This window comes from Pygocentrus nattereri, chromosome 28 (genome assembly GCF_015220715.1).
Source record: "Pygocentrus nattereri isolate fPygNat1 chromosome 28, fPygNat1.pri, whole genome shotgun sequence".
In the NCBI taxonomy this organism is placed as follows: Eukaryota; Metazoa; Chordata; class Actinopteri; order Characiformes; family Serrasalmidae; genus Pygocentrus; species Pygocentrus nattereri.
This window is the reverse complement of record NC_051238.1, coordinates 22093760-22115683: the sequence shown is the minus strand read 5'-3', so window position 1 is coordinate 22115683 and position 21924 is coordinate 22093760. Positions and strand designations below refer to the sequence as shown.

The 21924-nt window shown below is 39.5% G+C and overlaps 1 protein-coding gene across 1 annotated transcript in view; it reads left to right on the top strand.

Annotated features, from left to right (window-relative positions):
• The window catches only part of loxhd1b (lipoxygenase homology domains 1b), a 35465-nt gene extending 13575 nt beyond the window's left edge, over window positions 1-21890 (top strand). The window contains exons 19-41 of the mRNA XM_037535635.1: window positions 418-739; window positions 2456-2607; window positions 5225-5358; window positions 5439-5584; window positions 6309-6413; window positions 6511-6639; window positions 7193-7357; window positions 7993-8174; window positions 8321-8437; window positions 8802-8964; window positions 10456-10610; window positions 11071-11280; window positions 11389-11515; window positions 12529-12737; window positions 13051-13236; window positions 13443-13570; window positions 15506-15623; window positions 15849-16026; window positions 19068-19253; window positions 19556-19726; window positions 19884-20022; window positions 20270-20422; window positions 21241-21890. Of these exons, the coding sequence (XP_037391532.1) occupies window positions 418-739; window positions 2456-2607; window positions 5225-5358; window positions 5439-5584; window positions 6309-6413; window positions 6511-6639; window positions 7193-7357; window positions 7993-8174; window positions 8321-8437; window positions 8802-8964; window positions 10456-10610; window positions 11071-11280; window positions 11389-11515; window positions 12529-12737; window positions 13051-13236; window positions 13443-13570; window positions 15506-15623; window positions 15849-16026; window positions 19068-19253; window positions 19556-19726; window positions 19884-20022; window positions 20270-20422; window positions 21241-21721 (4056 nt within the window). The 3' untranslated portion in view covers window positions 21722-21890. The remainder of the gene's footprint in view (window positions 1-417; window positions 740-2455; window positions 2608-5224; window positions 5359-5438; window positions 5585-6308; window positions 6414-6510; window positions 6640-7192; window positions 7358-7992; window positions 8175-8320; window positions 8438-8801; window positions 8965-10455; window positions 10611-11070; window positions 11281-11388; window positions 11516-12528; window positions 12738-13050; window positions 13237-13442; window positions 13571-15505; window positions 15624-15848; window positions 16027-19067; window positions 19254-19555; window positions 19727-19883; window positions 20023-20269; window positions 20423-21240) is intronic.
• Window positions 21891-21924: the final 34 nt, after the last annotated feature.

Genomic DNA, 21924 nt, shown 5'->3' with positions numbered 1-21924 from the left:
GTTACATGTTAATGATTCAATCATGCAGTAATTTGGAAAATGGTAGAATTCCCCTTCAATGAATTATGAAAACCAGATCAAACCACAGGATTTTGGTGCTAGCTGCTGCGTACTCAGTGAAACTTTTTTCCTCCCATCTCACTTTGACTGGAGATTGTCTATTTTGTCCATGTTTAGCTTATTTAGTTTATGTGTAGTCAGACTTTGTTCAGTCTATTTTCTCTGCTACAAACCTATTATTCCTAATAACCACTCTACCAGTGCAAATGACTGTAATTACTTTTCACACATACACAGATAATAATAGAAAATGCCATCTATACTGTCTGGATTATTAACCCACTGTGAAATGAATCATTATCCTTTGATAATGAAGTGCAAACCTTGAGATGCTTTTTGCCTTTTTTTTTATAACAGACTGAGGCTAAAGATGTGGGGCAGATCTTCAAGATCCGCATTGGCCACGATGGATCAGGAATTGGCGCTGGGTGGTATTTGGACAAGGTAGACATAAAGTACCTGGTCATGGCCATGGTAAAGAAAGAGAAGAAGGAGGATAAGAAGAAAAACAAGAAGAAGAAAAAGAAGGAGGAAGATGAGGATGAGGAGGGAGGCGATGAAGTGATGCAGGAGGTAGTGAAGACACTTTCCTTCCCCTGCGATCGCTGGCTGGCTGAGGATGAGGAGGATGGGGAACTGGTTGTGGAGCTTCTGCCTGAGGACAGCGAGGAGCTGGAGGGTAAAGAAAAGTATTACAGCCTTTTATTTATCTGTCCAGCCATTTATCCACTTTAGCCCAACTTCCACCTTTTCAATTTTATCTTGTCTTCTCAACAATGTATTAATCAGCAACTACTAATATACCAAACGGACCAAAAAGTAATTTGTTACTGTACTTAAGTAGTTTTTTCATGTATCTGTACTTTACTTAAGTTTTTCCATTCTGGGCGACTTTTTACTTTCACTCCACTGCATTTCATATCTGACTTTTTACTCCACTACATTTTGAGAAATCTGTTGTTCCTTTTCTTTTTTTGTGTAAAAAAACGTAATATGTCAAAACAAAAGAAGCGCAAAGCCAGAGCACCAATCAGGGCACAGCAGTCACTTTGTTCTGAGCTTGTTTTGACCTGTTGGTCATACCGACCCAGTGCAGCACGCGGTTCAACGTCAGCGCAGCAGCGTAAAACTTTGGGAGCACATGCGTCACCTAAATGATGAACTAACCTAACTTTGTGTAAATAGAGCACAATATAGAAATATGTCCACATATGCAGTCGTGACTGGCGCGTTTCTTTTTTTCTGAATTCATACGAACACTTTCATTTTATAGTAAATTAGTTTGGGTTAGTTTGTGTTTATGAACAGACGCCTACAGATCAACACAGTAAAGGAAAACTTATTTGTGATCCTGAGTTTAAAGCCAGTTTTTATTCAACTTGTAACTAATTTACAAAGTAATCTTAAACTGAAACTTTGCTTGTGTGTAAAAAGTGATTTCAGAGCCACTCGGTTCTCCCTGATGGAAACTGTTTACCTTCAGTGTTTTGTGCTTATGATCATTTTAATAGACGTCAGCGTCACTAATTAATGACGCTCTATTAAAAGACTGGTTTACCAAGAGAGACGCTGGAGGACTTTCACCTGAAATGAGTTCATGAAGCCAGTCTTGTTATAAAAATGATAACAGGACATCAGAGCCAGAATTACTCTTTTAGTACTTTTATTTTGATACTTAAGTACATTTGAAGGCAAATACTTTTGTACTTTTATTCAAGTGGAGTTCTAGAGTAAGGACTTCTACTTTTACTGGAGTAATATTTTACCTTGGGTGTCTCTACTTTAACTCAAGTACATGATTTGTGTACTTCGTCCACCTCTGTAACTAAGACTGCTGTTTCAGCGAGATACTTTTCTGAGACAAACATCTGCACGTTGTTAGCAACTAATAGTACTGAATATCGTGAAACGTGTTGGTGTTAACAACAGTTTATAAAATCTCACTTAACTAACCAACTAGGTTAACTCTCTTATAGCAGCTTCACTCAGACTCTGCACAGGAAGACAGAAACACAAACACATTGAGTTCATAAGCTTGGGAGGTGATAAAACAATAAGAAAAGTGTCTTTCTTTGGCGTTTTAGTTATGCAGCATTAGGCCTATTCCAGAATGAACAGTGGCTTAAGCTACTTAAATCATCTTTAGCCTGTTGTCTTATTCAGCTGTGAGAGTATTTCAGTAGGACTATCAGCTGTGTCACACAGCACGACCGTACAGGCGCGAGTGTTGATAACCTTTTAAAGTTTAAAGAACCTCTGCATAATGTGAAGGTTGTGTACCAGTTAAACGTCCACTGGAGCTGAACACCCAAGCCAGAACCCTTTAGGAGACTGTGTTTTTAAGAGTGCAGCCAATTCGTGGAGGCAAATGACTTTTCACTGTTTCCTCTCTAAGAGAACACGTACGAGGTGAGTGTGTTCACGGGGAACATGCTGGGTGCTGGAACAGACGCCCATGTTTACATCAACATCTACGGAGAGAAAGGCGACACTGGGGAGCGCCCCCTGAAGAAATCCAACAATGTCAACAAATTTGAGCGCGGCCAGGTGAGTGGGACTCAGATTACGTGATGCCCTTAATGTTGGCTATAGCTGACTCGGAGATGAGTTGCAATCACTATGAGACTGACCTCTAATCAACAGGAAGAGACCGGGGAACCTGATCAAGTCCCTCCTGTTATTCAAAGTAGATGTTCTGGTATACTCTTACTCATCTGTTAATGTGAGACGATCAATAATTGATGTCACGCATTAAACATGGTCTCTGAATCAGGTCTCTTCCGCACTTCTAATCTGACAGCCATTTGTGAAGTTGTCAAGGCATGCAGACAGCAACATACACTCACTGGCCACTTTATTAGGTACACTGTTCACTTGCTTATTAACCCAAATAGTTAATCAGCCAATCACATGGCTGCAACTCAATGCATTTAGGCATGTAGAGGTGGTCAAGAGAACTTGCTGAAGTGCAGACCGAGCATCAGAATGGGGAAGAAAGGGGATTTAAGTGACTTTGAACGTGGCGTGGTTGTTGGTGCCAGACGGGCTGGTCTGAGTATTTCAGAAACTGCTGATCTACTGGGATTTTCACGCTCAACCATCTCTAGGGTTTACAGAGAACGGTCCGAAAAAGAGGAAACATCCAGTGAGCGGCGGTTGTGTGGACGAAAATGTCTTGTTGGACTGGTTCCAGATGATAGGAAGACAACAGGAACTCAAATAACCAACCAAAATCTCTGAGGAATGTTTCCAACACCTTGTTGAAAGTGATGTTGAAGAATTAAGGCAGTTCTGACGGCAAAAGGGGGTCCAGCCTTTTCCTAGAAAGTACCTAATAAAGTGGCTGGCGAGTGTATGTTGAAAGCAGCGGTTCCTCGAATACCTTAGCGTTTTCCTTGCTCTAACACTCAACTCAGGAAAAGCTTTATTACCTGATTAATTGGATCAGGTGTGTTTGAACAAGGAGAACACTACAATGGCTGGGTGTCTCCAGGAGCCCAGCTGTAGATCACTGGTTCACAGTTTGTACTGACTGATTAATAAATGATTAACCACAATCTCAATGAATACCTCTGATCCCAATGACTAATTGGAAACTTGCCTCATTAAAATGCTAATTTTAACCATCCTTTTCTGATCTCTGTTACAGTAAGAAAGAGATTGCTTGGCATCCTTATGCATTTTTGCCACACAGTGTTTTTTCATTTCAGTTTAATTTCATTTGTTTTTAATTAAGTATTATACAGTCTTTCTAGTTTGTTTGCTTTCCAGTAAAGTATTTTTCACTTCTTGTAAGTCGCTCTGGATAAGAGCGTCTGCTAAATGCTGTAAATGTAAATGTGAATGTATTTTGGATTTGAAAGTCTAAACAGGGTATAATATGGCCTAAAGTATGTGGACACCTGACCGTCACATTTAGGAGTTTGTTGAACACCGTCCCCCACACAATCTTCACTGCTATAACAGTCTCCACTCTTCAGGGAAGGCTTTTCACAAGAATTTGGAGTGTGCCTGTTGTAATTAAGTCAGGCACTGTTGTTGGATTAACATCCTGGCTGGCAATCTGCATTCAGTTTTATCCCAGAGATATTCAGTGAGGTACCGGTCAGGAGCTCCTCTACACCAAACTTGTCAAACCATGTCTTTATGAACCTTGCTTTATGCAGTGGTCATGCTGGAACATGAATGGGCCTTCCCCAAATGCTCAGCAAAAAGTTGGCTACATATTCTTGTCTAAAATCTTTTTGTATACTGTAGCATTAACATTTCCCTACACTGTAACGAAGAGGCCAACCCCACCCCTGAAATAACAGCCCTAGACCATTATCCCTCCACTAACAAAATTTTCCTGTTGGCACTATGCATTTCGATAGGTAGCATTCTTCTAGGATCTTCCACACCCAAATTCATCCATCAGACTGCATGATTCATCATTCCAGAGAATATGTTTCCACTGCTCCAGAGTCCAGTGGCGACATGCTTTACACCACTGCAGTAGATGTCTTAGGCTTGTGTGCAGCTACTCGGCCATGCAAGCTCATTTCATGAAGCAAATGATGCACAGTTCTTGTGCTAATGTTGCTTCCAAAGGTAGTTTGGAATTCTGTAGTGAGCAATGCAACAGAGGATGGGCGGTTTCTACGTGCTTCAGCACTCGGTAGCCCCACTCTGTGAGTTTGCATGGTCTACTTCTTCATGACTGAGCTGTTGTTGCCTCTAGACACTTCCATTTCACAGTAACAGCACTTACAGATGACTGGGGCAGATCTAGCAGTGCATGGATTTCATGAAATGACTTGTGGCAAAGGTGGCATCCTGTGATAGTGTAACATTTGAAGTCATTACACTACCAGTCATTACACTACCAGTGTTAACCTATGGAGATTGTGTGGCTATGTGCTTAATGTTATACATTTGTTAGCAATGGATGTAGCTGAAACATCAGAACTCAATATTTAGGATTTGTGTCCACATACTTCTGGCCATATAGTGTGTGGCCTTGTTCTGTTAAGCTCATTTTATTGTTTAGCTTTTTTTAAAAGGTGAATGAAATGTAAAAAAATGATCAATATTAGATTACTAAATAATTAATTATGCAGTTACTAATTATAATTCTAATGGCATCATGATCCAACTAAACGACTCAGTTGCTTATGTGCTGCAGGAAGACGTGTTCTCCATAACAGCAGTTGAACTGGGGCCTTTGAAGAAGCTACGGATCCGCCACGACAACAGCCACTCCCACTCTGCCTGGTTCTTGGACCGAGTTGAGATTGTAGACACCAAGGACGACACCACGTGAGTGAAAGACAAAATGGTTACAGTTGCTTTCGACACAGTAGGACCTATGTAGGCATTCACATTGAATCTCAATGCAGGTACTACTTCCCATGTAACCGCTGGCTGGCTATAGATGAAGATGATGGGCAGATTGCCAGAGAGCTGGTGCCTGTGGATGAGGCTTTCATGAAGAAGGATGAGGATGAAGAGGACTCAGGAGCTACTTTAGGGCTCGAGCAGAAAGGTGAAGAAAATGTTTATGATGCATTGTATGATCAGTGGAGCCAATTATGGCAAATTCTGTGTTAACTATTCATAATATTATTGTATTTAAAGGGACATTTCAACCTAAAGCTAGAGTTAATGTGTTATGTGTCATGTTATGCTGTATTTTTAAGCACAGCATTATATCCCTCGGCCTCGTTGGTTTGACAGACTTCACAATTTTAAATTGTTTGCATGTTTTCATTCATCAGTGTTCTGTCACTACAATAATCAGCATGCATTATGCAAATAAACCATACAACTATTGCAAATCCCTGCGGTGCTCAAACCGTCTTGAATTTTGACTTTGCCACTAAACTACAGGCTAAATACAACCAAGCTAGCATTAGTCAGAAATCATCAGAAATGGGGTTTCCTAGGCTATAATATATTATAATTTATATAAATATAAAATACATTTTATATGTTATATTTTATGGGGTTAGAGTAGCGTCCGACAGACAAAATCAAAGGTCCTCTCTGTCCACCACTGGCCCATGGACCACGCTTTGGGAAGCCTTGCTCTAGAGACTGCTGTGGCAGTATTGTAAGATGGGAATATGCACGTTTGCAGCATATGTTACAATGGTTAATTGTTTTTCTCTTTGGCCAGAGTGTTCCTTTAAAAAACTGCACACTATTAGAGGGGGTGATTTTTCAGGGGAATGTGTAATGTCTCACAAATGTACATCACTCTTCTGCAGCCATGTCAACAACATACACGCTGAGGATAAAAACTGGGGAGAAGAAATATGCTGGAACCGATGCCAATGTTTTTGCCATTCTTTATGGAGAGTACGATGACACAGGTTAAAATTCACAATTCAGTGCTCAGACTTCATCATTTCGATTGTAAATGATTGCCACTTTTTTGACGTACTGCCTGCTCTTTTGTGAATGCTGTAGGAATAATTAACCTGAAGGCCTGCAAATCTCACAAGAATAAGTTTGAGCAGGGAATGATTGACGAGTTCACTGTGGAGGCCGTTGATCTGGGAGACCTTCAGAAGCTCAGAATTGGGCATGACAACTCAGGTAGGCCTTGGCAGCACTAAACCTGAAAAAAATAAATGGAAGATGTTGAATTTCAAGGAGATTTCGTGAAAGCGAAGGTTCAATAAATGCTGAACTGAGACACGGTGACAGGGACGACTGAATGAGGCTTTGTGCCAACAGGATGCAGTCGGCTGCTTCTAAAAGCTGCTAGCAAAGACAACCTGTCAAGTATCAAGTTGCCTGGCAACCTTACAGGAACTTGGTCCCGCTATTCATGTTTGATTAGTTGTCGATGGAGCTCTTAAAGGGTCCATTTAGAGCCTCTCTTTGTCAAGCATTAAACTGTCTGCAAAGAAAGGAAGCAAATCGCTCTGTTATCGCTCAAACCCAGGTGTAATACAGACAGGTTCATTTACTGCTAGAAAGTCTCGCCAGACAGTGATTGAGAGATTTTCTTTTTGTTTACCAGCCTCCTGAGCAGCACGTCATGCAGTACAAATGATTTTAATGCACATTAAATTATGACATGTTGCCAAAACAATCTTAATGTAAACAATGAGTAAAAATACTATTCACCCTGCTTCTCATTCAGGGGGGTCATCTGGATGGTTCTTGGATTGGGTGGAGATTGATGCACCTTCCCAAGGCCAGAAACTACGTTTCCCCTGTGGCCGCTGGCTAGATAAGGGGGAAGATGATGGGGCGATTGTAAGAGACTTGTACCCAGCTGAACTGCAGACTGAGCTCTACACTCCATGTAAGGAATGATCCATCTTAAATTGTGCATGCAGTTCTCTGTATCAGTGATGTAACTATTTAGTGGAAACATGAATACCCCTCACATGAAAATTTCCTTCAGTGAATATTAAAATTCTTAACCAATTTGGTTGCTCTAATATACGCTAAAGGTTGACCTATATAATTTAATTATTGTGTGCCAACTGTGCACACACAGCTTATAAAGTCTCCATGGAAAAGCACTGTCAATAAAACATAACGCTCTAGAGAGCCTAAGATCATTGGGCTGAGGAGCAGTGGAACTGCATTCTCTGGAACGAAGGAGCTTCATCCAATACCTCTGAGATGAGCTAGACTGGCATTTGTGGTTCAGAACTGATCATTCAACATCAGTACCTGACCTCACTAATCCACCTGTGGCTGACTGCAATCAAATCCTCACAGCAATGCTGCAATCTAGTGTAAAGCCTTCCCAGAAGAGTAGAGGTGTTACTGCAGCAAAGGGGGGACAAATTCCCTATTAACAACCTTGGATTCAGAAGAACAGGGGTCTACAAACCTTTGAACCTACAGTGTTTAATGGAAAAGACATTGTAAAAAAAAAGAAGAAAAGATGTTGTGTGTCAACATTCAGTTTCTCCTTCCCATCTGCAGTTGTGCCATATGAGATCAAAGTCTTCACCAGCGATATCTTTGGAGCAGGGACAGATGCAGACATCTTTATTGTTCTTTATGGACAGAAAGGACTCTGCACTCTTCAGAAGTATCTTTGTGTGAATAAGCGAGAAAGACGCATGTACTTTGAGAGAGCAGCAGAGGACATGTTCATTGTGGAGGTACAGTACACTAAATTTGCTGCCAGTCATTTTGTCTTTTGTCTATCAATGGGATTTTACAAAGACGTATAACTCTTAACACTGGAAAATGTAATCATGCAAATTCACTGATGTTTTTGACAAAGCAATACTCTGTGAATTTGTAGCTGGAGGATGTAGGTGACATAATTGAGAAGATTCGCATTGGGCACGACAACAGTGGCACAAACCCCGGGTGGCATCTAGACCGAGTGGAAATAAGAAGACTTTTAAGGAAAGGAAAGGTAACAAAGGGTCTTGGATACAAAGGGTACTCAGAGGATTTATTTCTAAAAATAGATGCCAGCAGTATTGAATTCAACTGAATTTGCCATTGTCTCAGACTGTGTGGCTGGTCTTCACAAAAGTGAATATATTCAAACAAACATACATATAAGGTATATTGTTGCTGTTGGACAAAAACCTTGTATCTCTAAAATGGTTACTTTACAGGAAAAATAAAAAAATAGCATTCTTAACTTGTAATGGAAGTCAATGTAAAAAGATCACAAGGGCCTCACAAAGTGGCCAGGGAGTGTACGTACAATAATAAACTGGTGGAAATTTAGCAAGATTGGGACCTGTACAGAAGATTATATTCCTGTTTAGGGCTCAGAGACTACCGTCTTTCCATGTGAGCGGTGGCTGGCTAAGTCTGAGGATGATAGTGAAACGGTGAGAGAGCTGGTGCCCTCAGACATTATCACAGAGAAGCTCCTGAGAGACGGCACACTGAAGACCATGGAGACAGAGGTGGATGATGCGCTGGAGAGTATGTCCTCCTTTCCTGATAACATACAAAGAGGGATATACACTCACCAGCCACTTTATTAGGTACTAGTAAAAGGTCGGACCCCCTTTTTCCTTCAGAACTGTCTTAATTCTTTGTGGCACACTTTCAACAAGGTGTTGGAAACGTTCCTCAGAGATTTTGGTTGGTTATTTGAGTTCCTGTTGCCTTTCTATCATCTGGAACCAGTCTGCCCATTCTCCTCTGACCTCTCACATCAACAAGGCATTTTCGTCCACACAACTGACCGCTCACTGGATATTTCCTCTTTTTCGGACCGTTCTCTGTAAACCCTAGAGATGGTTGTGTGTGAAAATCCCAGTAGATCAGCAGTTTCTGAAATACTCAGACCAGCCCGTCTGGCTCCAACAACCACGCCACGTTCAAAGTCACTTAAATCCCCTTTCTTCCCCGTTCTGATGCTCGGTCTGCACTTCAGCAAGTTGTCTTGACCACCTCTACATGCCTAAATGCACTGAGTTGCAACCATGTGATTGGCTGATTAGCTATTTGCGTTAACAAACAATTGAACCTAATAAAGTGGCAGGTGAGTGTAGTGTATACACCTCATGTCAAAAATTTGGGGACACTGCTATTTCAAAATGTTTTCCTTGTTAGTTTGTGACAACTTCACATATTAATTAAAAAGTTGTTTAGGTCTTTCCATTTTCAAAAACTACAAAATTAAAGGAACAGCTGATAAACTGTTAGCTTTGTGATGTTAGCTTTCAGTTGTATAAACCACCTTTGGGCCAAAAGAGATTCAATATGTGCTTTTAACAGTAGTTTGAAATATAAATCTGTGGAATTATTGTTTGGTAAGATCTACTCTTTAAACCAGGAATAACACAAACATACTGCTGAATATGCCCAAAATAATAGCAGACACTCATACGTGTAAATGTTTGGGCACCCCTTGTCAAATTACAGTGTGTGTTGAAGTCAAAATAAGCGATACATCCTCTGCAGAGAACATACATATGCACAGTTTAATGCACACTTACTGTTAAATTCCTGAATTTAATACATTGGAAACAAATAAAACATAAAATGTGATCTGTGCAAGGGTTATGGCACATGTTGTACTTTCAGTTGTATTTTTCTAATTAATTAAATTGTTAAAATTATGCAGAAAAAAACAATATTTACATTTGTTCATGTTTTAGCCTTTTTCCCCCAAACAGAAAAACAAACGTATTTTGTGATAACACCTTTTTATAGTAATGGAAAACAAACAAGGTGAATGAAGACAAGCTGTGCTTGATTAATTGTTGTGCATTAGCTGTTTTGAAGTCATAGACACAATGATATGAAGTAGATCTTTGTTGCTAAATTGAGTGCTGAATAGTGTTGGTAGTTGAGTTTATAGTAGAATTAAAACTGAGGAAAATGTTTGTGGTTTGAAGTGTAATGGAATGAAATGAAATGGAATGAAAAATAAGTACTTTTTCCTTTTTTTCTGCCATTCCTCAGCTCACACCTATAAGGTATCTGTGAGAACAGGTGATATGTATGGAGCAGGTACAGATGCCAATGTGTTCCTAACCATCTATGGAGACCTTGGAGACACAGGAGAACGCAAACTCAGCAAATCAGAGAGCAGCAAAAATAAGTTTGAGCGAGGAGCAGTATGTATGGACTAAAACTATCCTTAAACTTACTTACAATAGTAATTCCAGTTATAGGGATATTTATGTGGCCTTTTTTTTTGTGAATCCAACACTTAGTCACTTAAATCCCCAAACATATGCAGAAATGTCAAATGTAGGCAAAACATTAAGTCCCTGTGTTGAAAAAACCTTTGAGCTGAAAGTACTCGGCTCAAATGTTTACATAATTTGCAGATAGATAAAATATACATTTACATTACAAATATACATGCATTTCAGCATACACACTTTTGACAATACCTGTGCTAATGTTATATTCTTTGTCCATGTGGAAACTATGTACATATTTAAATTAAATCAATTTTATCACTTTTTTCGGTGCAGGAGTGTGAAATCCTGTTTATATACTGCATCAGTTTATTTACTCGTTCACCTGTTGCACGTCAGTTACTTACTGATTTCCAACCTTTGATTGCAGGTTGATAAGTTCAGCATTGAAGCTGTGGACCTGGGCCAGATCTTTAAGATCAAAGTTCGGCATGATAATTCCCTGCTGGGTGCAGATTGGTACTTGGACCAGGTTGAAATTGTGGATGTGGACACAGATGAGGTCTACATGTTCTTATGTGAGAGGTGGCTGTCAAAAAAGAAAGAAGATAAACGTATTGAGAGAACATTTTTCGTCAAGGTGATTTAAGTTTAAGTTGCTTCCTCCAAGTCCACTTTGCGTTCTCTTCATTTTAGAAATGCCGTCTTTATCCGAACAATCTATCTGAGGTGTTTGCCATTTTCTCAGGGGTATGAAGGTGAAAGGAACCCTCAGAACTCAAAGAAAAACATGCAGAGCGCCAAACCGAGCCTAGACAGCAACATGAACAAAAAGAAAAAGAAGAAAAAAGCAGTGGCTGTGGAGGAGGGTCCAGGTAACCTTTGCATAATCATATGAAAATCATCTTTAAAATATAACCCCATTTCCAAAAAAGGTGGGATGCTGCGCAGAATGTAAATAAAAATATTACGCAGTGACATGCAAATGTTTTAAACTCTATATTTAATTGAAAATGGTACAAAGACAACTTATCAAGTGTTGAAACTGAGAAACTTTATGGATTTTTAAAAAATTAATGCTCATTTTCATTTGATGCAAGCAATGCGTTTTAAAAGAAAGTGGAACGGGGCATGTTTACCACTGTGTTGCATCACCTCTTCTTTTAACAACACTCTGGGAAATGAGGAGATCAATTGCTGCAGTTTTGAAAGTGAAATGTTTTCCTGTTCTTGCTTGATATAGAACTTTCACCAGGTTCTTTAGTACTTTACATTGAGAGACGTTGTCATAGAATTGCTGCCTGTGTAGGTGAATTCCCCCACATCTTTACTTCTGAAAGACCTTTTATACCCAAACATGTTACTGACCTGTTGCCAGTTAACCTTATCAGTTGTGAGATGTTCCACCAGGTGTTTTATCTTTAGCACTACACAAATTTCCCAGTCTATTGTTGCCCCTGTCCCACTATTTTTGAAACATGTTGTTGGCATCAAATTCAAAATGGGGTTTAAATGAATTCTCCAATGTATTCTGTGTCTATTTACTATTTTTTACATTTATTTACATTTTTGGAGATGGGGTTTTGGTTACTTTGCTCTCGAACCAAAATGCTTCCGGCATTCCGATTTGAAACACTGCTCACTTTACCATCAATGACCTGTAGCATTTTATTTTGATGGATCACTGTGGCTGTTTTGCGGAATTTCATCTTGTCTCTAAGGGATATTCATCTACTCCCTTTCCTAACCTAAACACTCTTGATAATCAACTGAATTTCACCAAATAGTGTGTTAACAATTTGACTATCTGTAGATAAGCAGGTGGAATCATCAAAAAAGTGTGACCCTGTTTTCCACTGTATTTTAATGATGTGATTCTTTTCCACAGTGATCCCATACCACTTCACAGTGTCAACAGGGGCGGACCGTGATGCCAGTACCACCAGTCGAGTTTATGTAATCATAATGGGCCCAAATGATCTTGAAACAGACCGGCTCTGGCTCGACCTTCAAGAAGGAAAGAAATGTTTTGCAGCAGAAACTATGGAGAATTTTGAATGCTATGGTTTGGACGTAGGAGAAATTAAGAGGGTGGAGGTAAGATTGATTTATCATTAATGGCCATTCAGATAAACACACACATACACATTATCTAAGTCGCTTATCCTTCTGAGGGAGGGGTGTACTGGAGCCTATCACAGCGGTCATTAGGCGACCCTGGGCAGGTCGCTCGTCCATCACAGGGCCTTTCAGATACAATGAATTAAAGTTACAAATATCTAATTTCTTTTAAAAAGCTGCAACCTGTACTTGATTAGAGAGTGAATTACAAATGGTTATTGCAAACAAACTTTTTTTTTTTTTTAACATGTTTTCTTTGGAATCATGTTGCCAATTTTTCCTTTTGCAGTTAGGCCATAATGGAGTTACTCCAGAGAGCTGCTGGCTTGTAGATGAGCTGTCTGTGGCAGTGCCTACCAAAGGCATCAAGTACATATTCCAGTGCAAGAGTTGGCTTGCCAAGGATAGGGGAGATGGCCTGACAGCAAGAGTGTTCAACGTACTTGATGCCACCACTATCAGTATCATTCAAAAGGTTAGTATGAATTCTTCATAGGAAACAGCATGTCACTCTGCCTTTTTACTATATTAATGTAATGTTATACATAACTGTGACTGAGATGTACTGTTATCAGAGTCTTTGATCAAACATGCATCCATCTCCAGTTGACTTCTGATGTTTGAAGATTGTATCATCCAGATGTACATCCAAATACAGATATTTTGCCTTGCTGTCTATAGGTCATCTATCAGATTACTGTTGTTACGGGAGACACCCAATACGCGGGGACAGACACCAACATATTCATAACAGTGTTTGGGGCCAACGGAAGTACGGAGGAGATCCTGCTACCAAAGAATGGGGACAGGTGACACATACTGCTTTTTTCATTAACAAATGCAGTGAGTTACTTAGAAAGATTCAGCGTAATAACAGAATTGTGTATATATAGGATGCGTTCAGATGGATGACCAATTAAAGGATAAATCTAAATAAAGCCTGAGTATAGAAACATAATAAGTGAAGATGGTTCCAGGCAGGTGTATTGCATGATACATTTAAGCAATTAACATCCTACCATGCTCTGTGGCATGTATTATAATAATGAGCAGGACCGGTTCCCCTTGATTTTGGATGAAAATGGCAATAGGAAAACATCTAAGTGACTTTGAAAGAAGATTCATTACTGGAGCACAGATGGCAGTCACAAAGACTGCTCAACTGGCTAGTGTTTCAATAACAACAGTAACTAAAGTGACACCTGCATTTGTATCTACAGGAAAGGCAGCAGTAAATGGGTTGGAAATTATGGTTGAAAGCACACCTTTAGTAAAAGTGATGCTCATCCGTTAGTGCTTTAAGTAAGGACAAACAGAAGAACAACTGAGAATCTCAAAGCAGGACTGCGTCAGCAAGAACACCCAGAACTACATAGAGAGGGATATTATAGTAGGGTTGCAGTGTATAAACCCCTCATTACAAAGATGAATGCACATTTAATAGTTCAGTGGTGTGAAAACCACAGAGATGTGAAAAAATGATCAGGTCACCTTATACTCCACAAGTGGGCGAGTGCCTGTCCAGCATACACCAAAAGCACTATACAGGCCTTAAAGCTTGACCCCTACAGCAAGGTGGCCCAGTGGCTCTGTTGTGCTGTGGGGAATTTTGTTGTCATAATTTGGTCCGCTTGTGCTCTTAGATAGAAGGGTCACTGAAAATCAGTACAAGTTGGTGTTCTGATAATCTTTATCCTGTGATGAAATACTTCTATCCTGACAGGAGTGGTCTCTGTTATCATGACATTGCCCCAGTTTAGTGGTCACTGAATAGTTTGATGTGTATAAATATGATATGTATAAATATGATTTCTAAATTGTCTGAAGTCTGAACTCGATTGGGAGATTTTGGATTGACTTGTTTGACAGCATTGTAGACTACCATAATCAAAACAATTTATAACCAACTGAGGGAATATCTTTTTTGAAGAATAGGGTTCCCAGTTCTGGAGATTTGTAGAATATATGCTGAGGTGCACTTGTAGTGGCCCAACACCTTACACCTTACTCGTACAAGAGTTACTCAGTCAAACAAGTAGCTAAACGTGACCAACATCAAAAATAAAACAAATGTTTTTTATATCTGGAAAACATGACATGAACCATCATTTATGTATATATAAATATATATATCACAAATATGCAAAGTTGCATGCAGAAGTTGGGGCATTCTGGTCCAATTACATGTTTTGTTGATTTTCTATGTAAAAGTACCGAGAACACGCATCTTAACAGTCATCTTGTGCAAAGTTATGGCAGAATTTTATATAAATATATATATATATATATATATATATATATGTGTGTGTGTGTGTGTGTATGTATGTGTGTGTGGGTGTGTGTGTGTGTGTGTGTGTGTGTGTGTGTGTGTGTGTGTGTGTTGATAAGTTCAACATTGAAGCTGTGGACCTGGGCCAGATCTTTAAGATCAAAGTTCGCCATGATAATTCCATGCTGGGTGCAGATTGGTACTTGGACCAGGTCAAAATTGTGGATGTGGACACAGAGGAGGTTTATATTCAATATAATTCAGAAAATGTCTCCAACAATTTACAGAACATGCCTTAAATTATGTTCACCTAAAAATCAATAATGTGTCATTTGACCAGGAGTCTACTAACTTGCATATAAGCATGTATACATATATATATATATATATATATATATATATATATAGATTATAAGAAGAGTAGATGTTTGATCAGATCCATCCTTTGCTATTCACTCATTATAGTTTGTCCTAGGTTTGAGAGAGATCAGGAGGACACATTCAACTTGGAGATTGATGATATTGCTCCCCTTAAAAAGTTAAGAATTCGCATTGATGGGACGGGAAGTCGGCCTGATTGGTTCCTTGACAAGGTTAGTTGAAACAGCTTGCTCTCATTCGTGAGTCCAGAGAACCTTCCGTTCATATCTCTGATAGCAGTTACACAGAAGCTGGTAGTGTTCCATTTGGTCCTAAATGTCAGAACATTGAGTTACGGCTGGAGACAGTAATCTGGTTGAAGATGGATGATGATAAACAGTGTTTGGGGTTTGTGTTGCATTGTTGTCAATGTCTTCTTGTCCTGTTACATGACCTAGATTATCATGCGGAACCTGAGCACAGAGGAGGTGTCAGTTTTCACCTACGAGAACTGGCTGTCCAAAACGAAAGGGCCCAAGAGGACTAAAGTGTGTGAGCTCCCCGCAGTGGAGGATGACGAGGAGATGGTGGAGAAAACCACCTACATCATTCAAGTTAAAACCAGTGACATCTCTGGTAGGTCAGACACAGCAGAGGCAAACAGATCATTACATGACACTGTTTGTTATAATAAAATACAATATAGGGGTTCATTATTTAAGTGGATTGTAATGAAGCAGATTGACATTGTTAGGTGTGAGATTTTTAAAGAATTGGGATTGTTTTATTTGTCAAATTGTAAAGCTGTTTACATCTTATACATATGTTTTAGCAAGAATTGTGAAAATGTGTAAAAGCACCCTAAAAATAATATAATACTCCCCTAAAAATAATATCATAATAATGCCATGTGTTTCAAGCGTTTAAATTACCTTTGCTACTTTTTTCAGGTAGATCTAAATGTCTAAAGATGATCCTTGAGACTAAATCTCATGCCCTGTTAACATTTGGTGTTAAACCTGTCGCAAGTGATCTTATCATAGGTGGACAGTGACATGTATGCATACTTGTGACCGGATTGCTTGACTGGAGAAAGAGTGTCAATATTTTCTATGTCAGTCTCTTGCATTTGTTGTCAGACAAAAATGCGCAGTGAGTCTTTGTTCATGCCAATGTTACGAACATTTGGATCACTTGGATGGCTAATGCAACTTGTAAACAAACTGGGGAAAAAAACAAAAAACAAGCTTGGCAGCTGCTTTTGTCTCTTCAGTGATGCTGATATATATATATAGATTATAAGAAGAGTAGATGTTTGATCAGATCCATCCTTTGCTATTCACTCATTATAGTTTGTCCTAGGTTTGAGAGAGATCAGGAGGACACATTCAACTTGGAGTTTTTTTTACCTCTTCTTTCAGCTAAACTCCTTGGTTAAGTGTGCAGTATGTTTCAGTTCATTGTCTTGCTGCATTATAAACTTCCACTCAATGAGTGTGGAGCCATGTGTTTGGACATGGGAGGATGGTTTTTGTGTACACTTCAGAATTCATTCAGCTGCTACAATCACCCATTACATCATCAATAAAGATCAGATTTAGTGATGTGCTGAGGATCTTTCTCCACTCTTTTCCTTTCCCATCACTCTGATAAAGATTAATCTCTACCTCATCTGCCCACAAAACTTTGCTTCAAAACTCTTCTGACTCATCTTAAAACTTTGTCATGAGTTCCAGCCTGGCCCTTTTCTTATTAGTGCTGATGAGAGTTTTGCATCTTGTAGTGTATGTACCTCCTCTTGAAGGTTTCTGTGAATGGCGAATACGGTCACTTTCAACCTTGGGATGCCCAGTTCTGCAACTGATGTTTGCTTTAATCTGATCAAAACTGCTTGCTTTCCCATCATAGATGTTAATCAGTGCTCTAGTCTTCATTTCATTTTGTACCTTTTACATCACAACAAGACGCTTAATGCAAACTCCAATAACCACAACCACATTCACAGCTCTTTTATGTCTTTTACAGAAAGCTAGAAATCAGAATCTGTAATTCGTGATAGTAATTACGTTGATTGTTGTGTAATGGCATATTTACAACAAATGACTTTTTTCCTGTATAGTTTATGTTATTTGGTAACCTTGAACCCAGAAATGGAAACCAGAGGTGGATGAACTACACAAATCATGTACTTGAGTTAAAGTAGAGACACCCAAGGTAAAATATTACTCCAGTAAAAGTAGAAGTCCTAACTCTAGACCTCCACTTGAGTAAAAGAACAAAAGTATTTACCTTCAAATGTACTTAAGTATCCAAAGTAAAAGTACTAAAAGAGTAATTCTGGCTCTGATGTCCTGTTATCATTTTTATAACAAGACTGGCTTCATGAACTCATTTCAGGTGAAAGTCCTCCAGCGTCTCTCTTGGTAAACCAGTCTTTTAATAGAACGTCATTAATTAGTGACGCTGACGTCTATTAAAATGATCATAAGCACAAAACACTGAAGGTAAACAGTTTCCATCAGGGAGAACCGAGTGGCTCTGAAATCACTTTTTACACACAAGCAAAGTTTCAGTTTAAGATTACTTTGTAAATTAGTTACAAGTTGAATAAAAACTGGCTTTAAACTCAGGATCACAAATAAGTTTTCCTTTACTGTGTTGATCTGTAGGCGTCTGTTCATAAACATAAACTAACCCAAACTAATTTACTATAAAATGAAAGTGTTTGTATGAATTCAGAAAAAAAAGAAACACGCCAGTCACGACTGCATATGTGGACATATTTCTATATTGTGCTCTATTTACACAAAGTTAGGTTAGTTCATCATTTAGGTCGACGCATGTGCTCCCAAAGTTTTATGCTGCTGCGCTGATGTTGAACCGCGTGCTGCACTGGGTCGGTATGACCAACAGGTCAAAACCAGCTCAGAACAAAGTGACCGCTGTGCCCTGATTGGTGCTCTGGCTTTGCGCTTCTTTCGTTTTGACATGTTACGTTTTTATACACAGAGAAACCAAAAGGAACGACAGATTTCTCAAAATGTAGGAGGAAAAAGTCGGATATTAGACTCTGAAATGTAGTGGAGTGAAAGGAAAAAGTCGCCCAGAATGAAAAAACTTAAGTAAAGTACAGATACACGAAAAAACTACTTAAGTACAGTAACGAATTACATTTACTCAGTTACTGTCCACCACTGATGGAAAGTACCAGTCAGTGCATCAGTCTAATGCTCATCATTTTATCTGGAATACAAATGTATGAAAATACAGCAAAAATAACAACACATTTCATCTAATTGTCCCGTTTTATTGCTCCTCACTGTACGTTTCATACCAACGAAGATATTTTGATGTAGATGAAGCTTGCAAGTATTAGCAAATACAATTTAAACAACCCTGGTCAAATTAATTTAGTTGATTTTCTATGAGAAATTAGGTTAGTACATCCTTTACAGGAAAGAAATTAAAATATGGCAATTTACTGCAAATATTACAGCACAATTACTATTTATTGCATTGTTTAACATATTGGAAAAAAAATAACACATAACATATTAAATGTGCCATAATCTTTGTACATACCACATTTTATGTTTGATTCACATAAAGAAATCCAAAATGTACCGATGCAGTTTGGTTTCCATTTCGCACGTCTGTTTTCACATATGGCTTTACAGGTGCAGGCACAGATGCTAACGTGTTCCTGATTGTGTTTGGGGAGAACGGGGACACTGGCACTTTAGCACTGAAGGAGAGCAGCAACAGGAACAAATTCGAGCGCAACCAGATGGACGTGTTCCGCTTTAGCGACATCCTCAGCCTGGGAGAGCTTTCCAAGATCAGAGTGTGGCACGATAATACAGGTGAGTGAGAAACTAAGCAACGTATTCACTCATGCTGGGTCATTTTCAGTGGTCGACTGCTTCTAACATAAAACTTCTCCAGTATGAATAAGCTTGATTTATCCCTTTAAACTGCAGACATATTAATCAGCAAAAGCCATAAATATAATATAATAATATATGACAGCTGTTGTGATTTGTAAGTTATGAGAGACAGGAACTGAAGTCTAGGCCTCCATACAGGCCTGAGTTAATACAGTTAATATTGCCAAAAGCAGTATGGACGGAAAACAAAAAGCTTCATTTGCTCCTCTTGCTTTCAGGCCCTGCTCCTGGCTGGCATTTAGAAAGTGTTGATGTAAAAGATGAGCTCATGAACCAAACCTTTCGCTTCCCTTGTGACCGTTGGCTGGCCAAAAACGAGGATGATGGTCAGATTATGCGGGAGCTGGCATGTGCCAACAACGACATCCTGGACCTCAGTGACAAGACAAGTGAGAGACAGGCTTCAGTTTTAAAGCTTTACACTCGTGTTTATGTGCAGTTTGTGGTCGCTGCATCAACGTGCTGCAGTAATATCCACTGCCGAGAGTGCATATTTGCCAATGGAGGCATATATACACTATATTCACATTTTTACTTTCTTGTCAGAATATGAAATCGACATTACAACAGCCAACTCTGAAGACGCAGAGACCAAGGAGAATGTCTGGATAGTGCTTGAGGGGAAAAGAGCACGTTCAAAGGAGTTTATGATGGAGAACTCTTCAAAGAAAAAGAGATTCTTGCGGTATGAACTTGCAGAGCTAGCCTAGCCTAGAGGACATTAAAAATCCTGCGACTGATGTTTTATTTATTTCTGAATATAGTGTATTCCGTTTCTGCTCTCCTCATTCTGCTCTTTTGGGCCTTCTGAAAGGCATGTAGATAACGAGTAAAAAAATGTTAAAAAGATGCAATTACAATGTTTTTATCCAGAATATCTTGAAATTGGCATTTTTTTGTAAAATAGTCTTTGTCTTTCTATGCCAATTTAGGGGGGCAACCGACTCTTTTGAGTTCTCCTCCAAAACTCTGGGAGAGATTGTTGGTATCTCTTTGGGCCACATAACTAAAGATAAAAAAGTGAAGAATGAGGCTCATTGGCATGTTCAGGAGGTGGTGGTGACAGAAAAAGAGCTTCAGAACAAGTAAGTTAATTTTAATACCTTGTAATGAGGGTCAGAGTCATTTCAGAGAGTTTTCCCTCTGTTAACACTATTACCAAATGCTAATACTTTAAGCAACACTCACCGGCCACTTTATTAGCAACTCAGTGCATTTAGGCATGTAGAGGTGGTCAAGACAACTTGCTGAAGTGCAGACCGAGCATCAGAACGGGGAAGAAAGGGGATTTAAGTGACTTTGAACGTGGCGTGGTTGTTGGTGCCAGACGGGCTGGTCTGAGTATTTCAGAAACTGCTGATCTACTGGGATTTTCACACACAACCATCTCTAGGGTTTATCTCATCTCTAGTTGAATCAGGTGATCAGGTGTGTTTAATTAGGCAGAAGTCTAAACTCTTCAGTGCTGTGTCCCTCCAGGAGTCTGACAGCTAGGATTGCCACCTGTCCAGGATTTCCCTGGATTGTCCAGGTTTTTGATTGTGTATCTAGGAAAAAACACAAAATGCTCAGGAAACCACACATTTTCCTATGTTAGTACTTCTGTTTTATCTAGTTAGACCATTAAAAGGCAAATAATGTGTTTGGTGTGTCGTTCAGATTACCCTCAGTGAAGGGACAGTTGCTCTGGAAAGGTACACTGATGGTGAAATGTTTAAGCCATAGGCAGCACTGCAACACAGCAACTGAGAAGATTAAGTTCTATAGCTGAACTACAGTCTAGCTTAGTCATATTGAGTACCGCTACCTGTCCACTGAATTCAAGCCACTAATAGACTGCCCAGGAATTTTAGTGTTGAGATACTGACAGCCCATCTTGTGTGGTTCCCTCTCTCCTCTACAGGTATGTTTTCCACTGTGATGCCCGCATTCCTCTCACTGCAAAGAAGGACGAGTTCACGACCTTTGAGTGCACCAAGTCCATCGAGAGCTTTGCCAGTAAAGTCCGCAGCTTGGTGCCTGTCAAATATGAGATCATCGTCATCACCGGTGACGTGAAGGGAGCTGGCACAGATGCCAACGTCTCCATCACCATATACGGGGTCAACGGAGACTCAGGGAAGCGTGCACTGAAGCAGAAATTCAGAAACCTGTTTGAGAGAGGTCGTACTGACCGCTTTGTTCTAGAGATGCTGGACCTGGGTGACCTCCTGCGAGTGAAAGTGGAGCATGACAACAGTAGCCAATCCCCCGGGTGGTTCCTAGAGTGCGTAGAGATCACAAACACTGCCAACTGGGTAACCACTATCTTCGTCTGTGGAAAGTGGCTGGACAAGACGAAAGCAGATGGGAAAATTGAAAGGGTCTTGTACCCCAAATACTGACACTCGTACCCTTTTTGGCAGATTTTTCATTTTTATTTATTTATGACTTTATTTAGATCAGTACTTTTGTTTATTTTCAGTTTGAAGCATGAATGAGCTGTATTTGTACTTCTTTTTTTAACAGCAGTGAAGGCCAATGTTTCAGAGAAAGCAAAACAGCTTGCATCTAAATAATGTTAAGACCCATTTTGAAGCATTTTAAA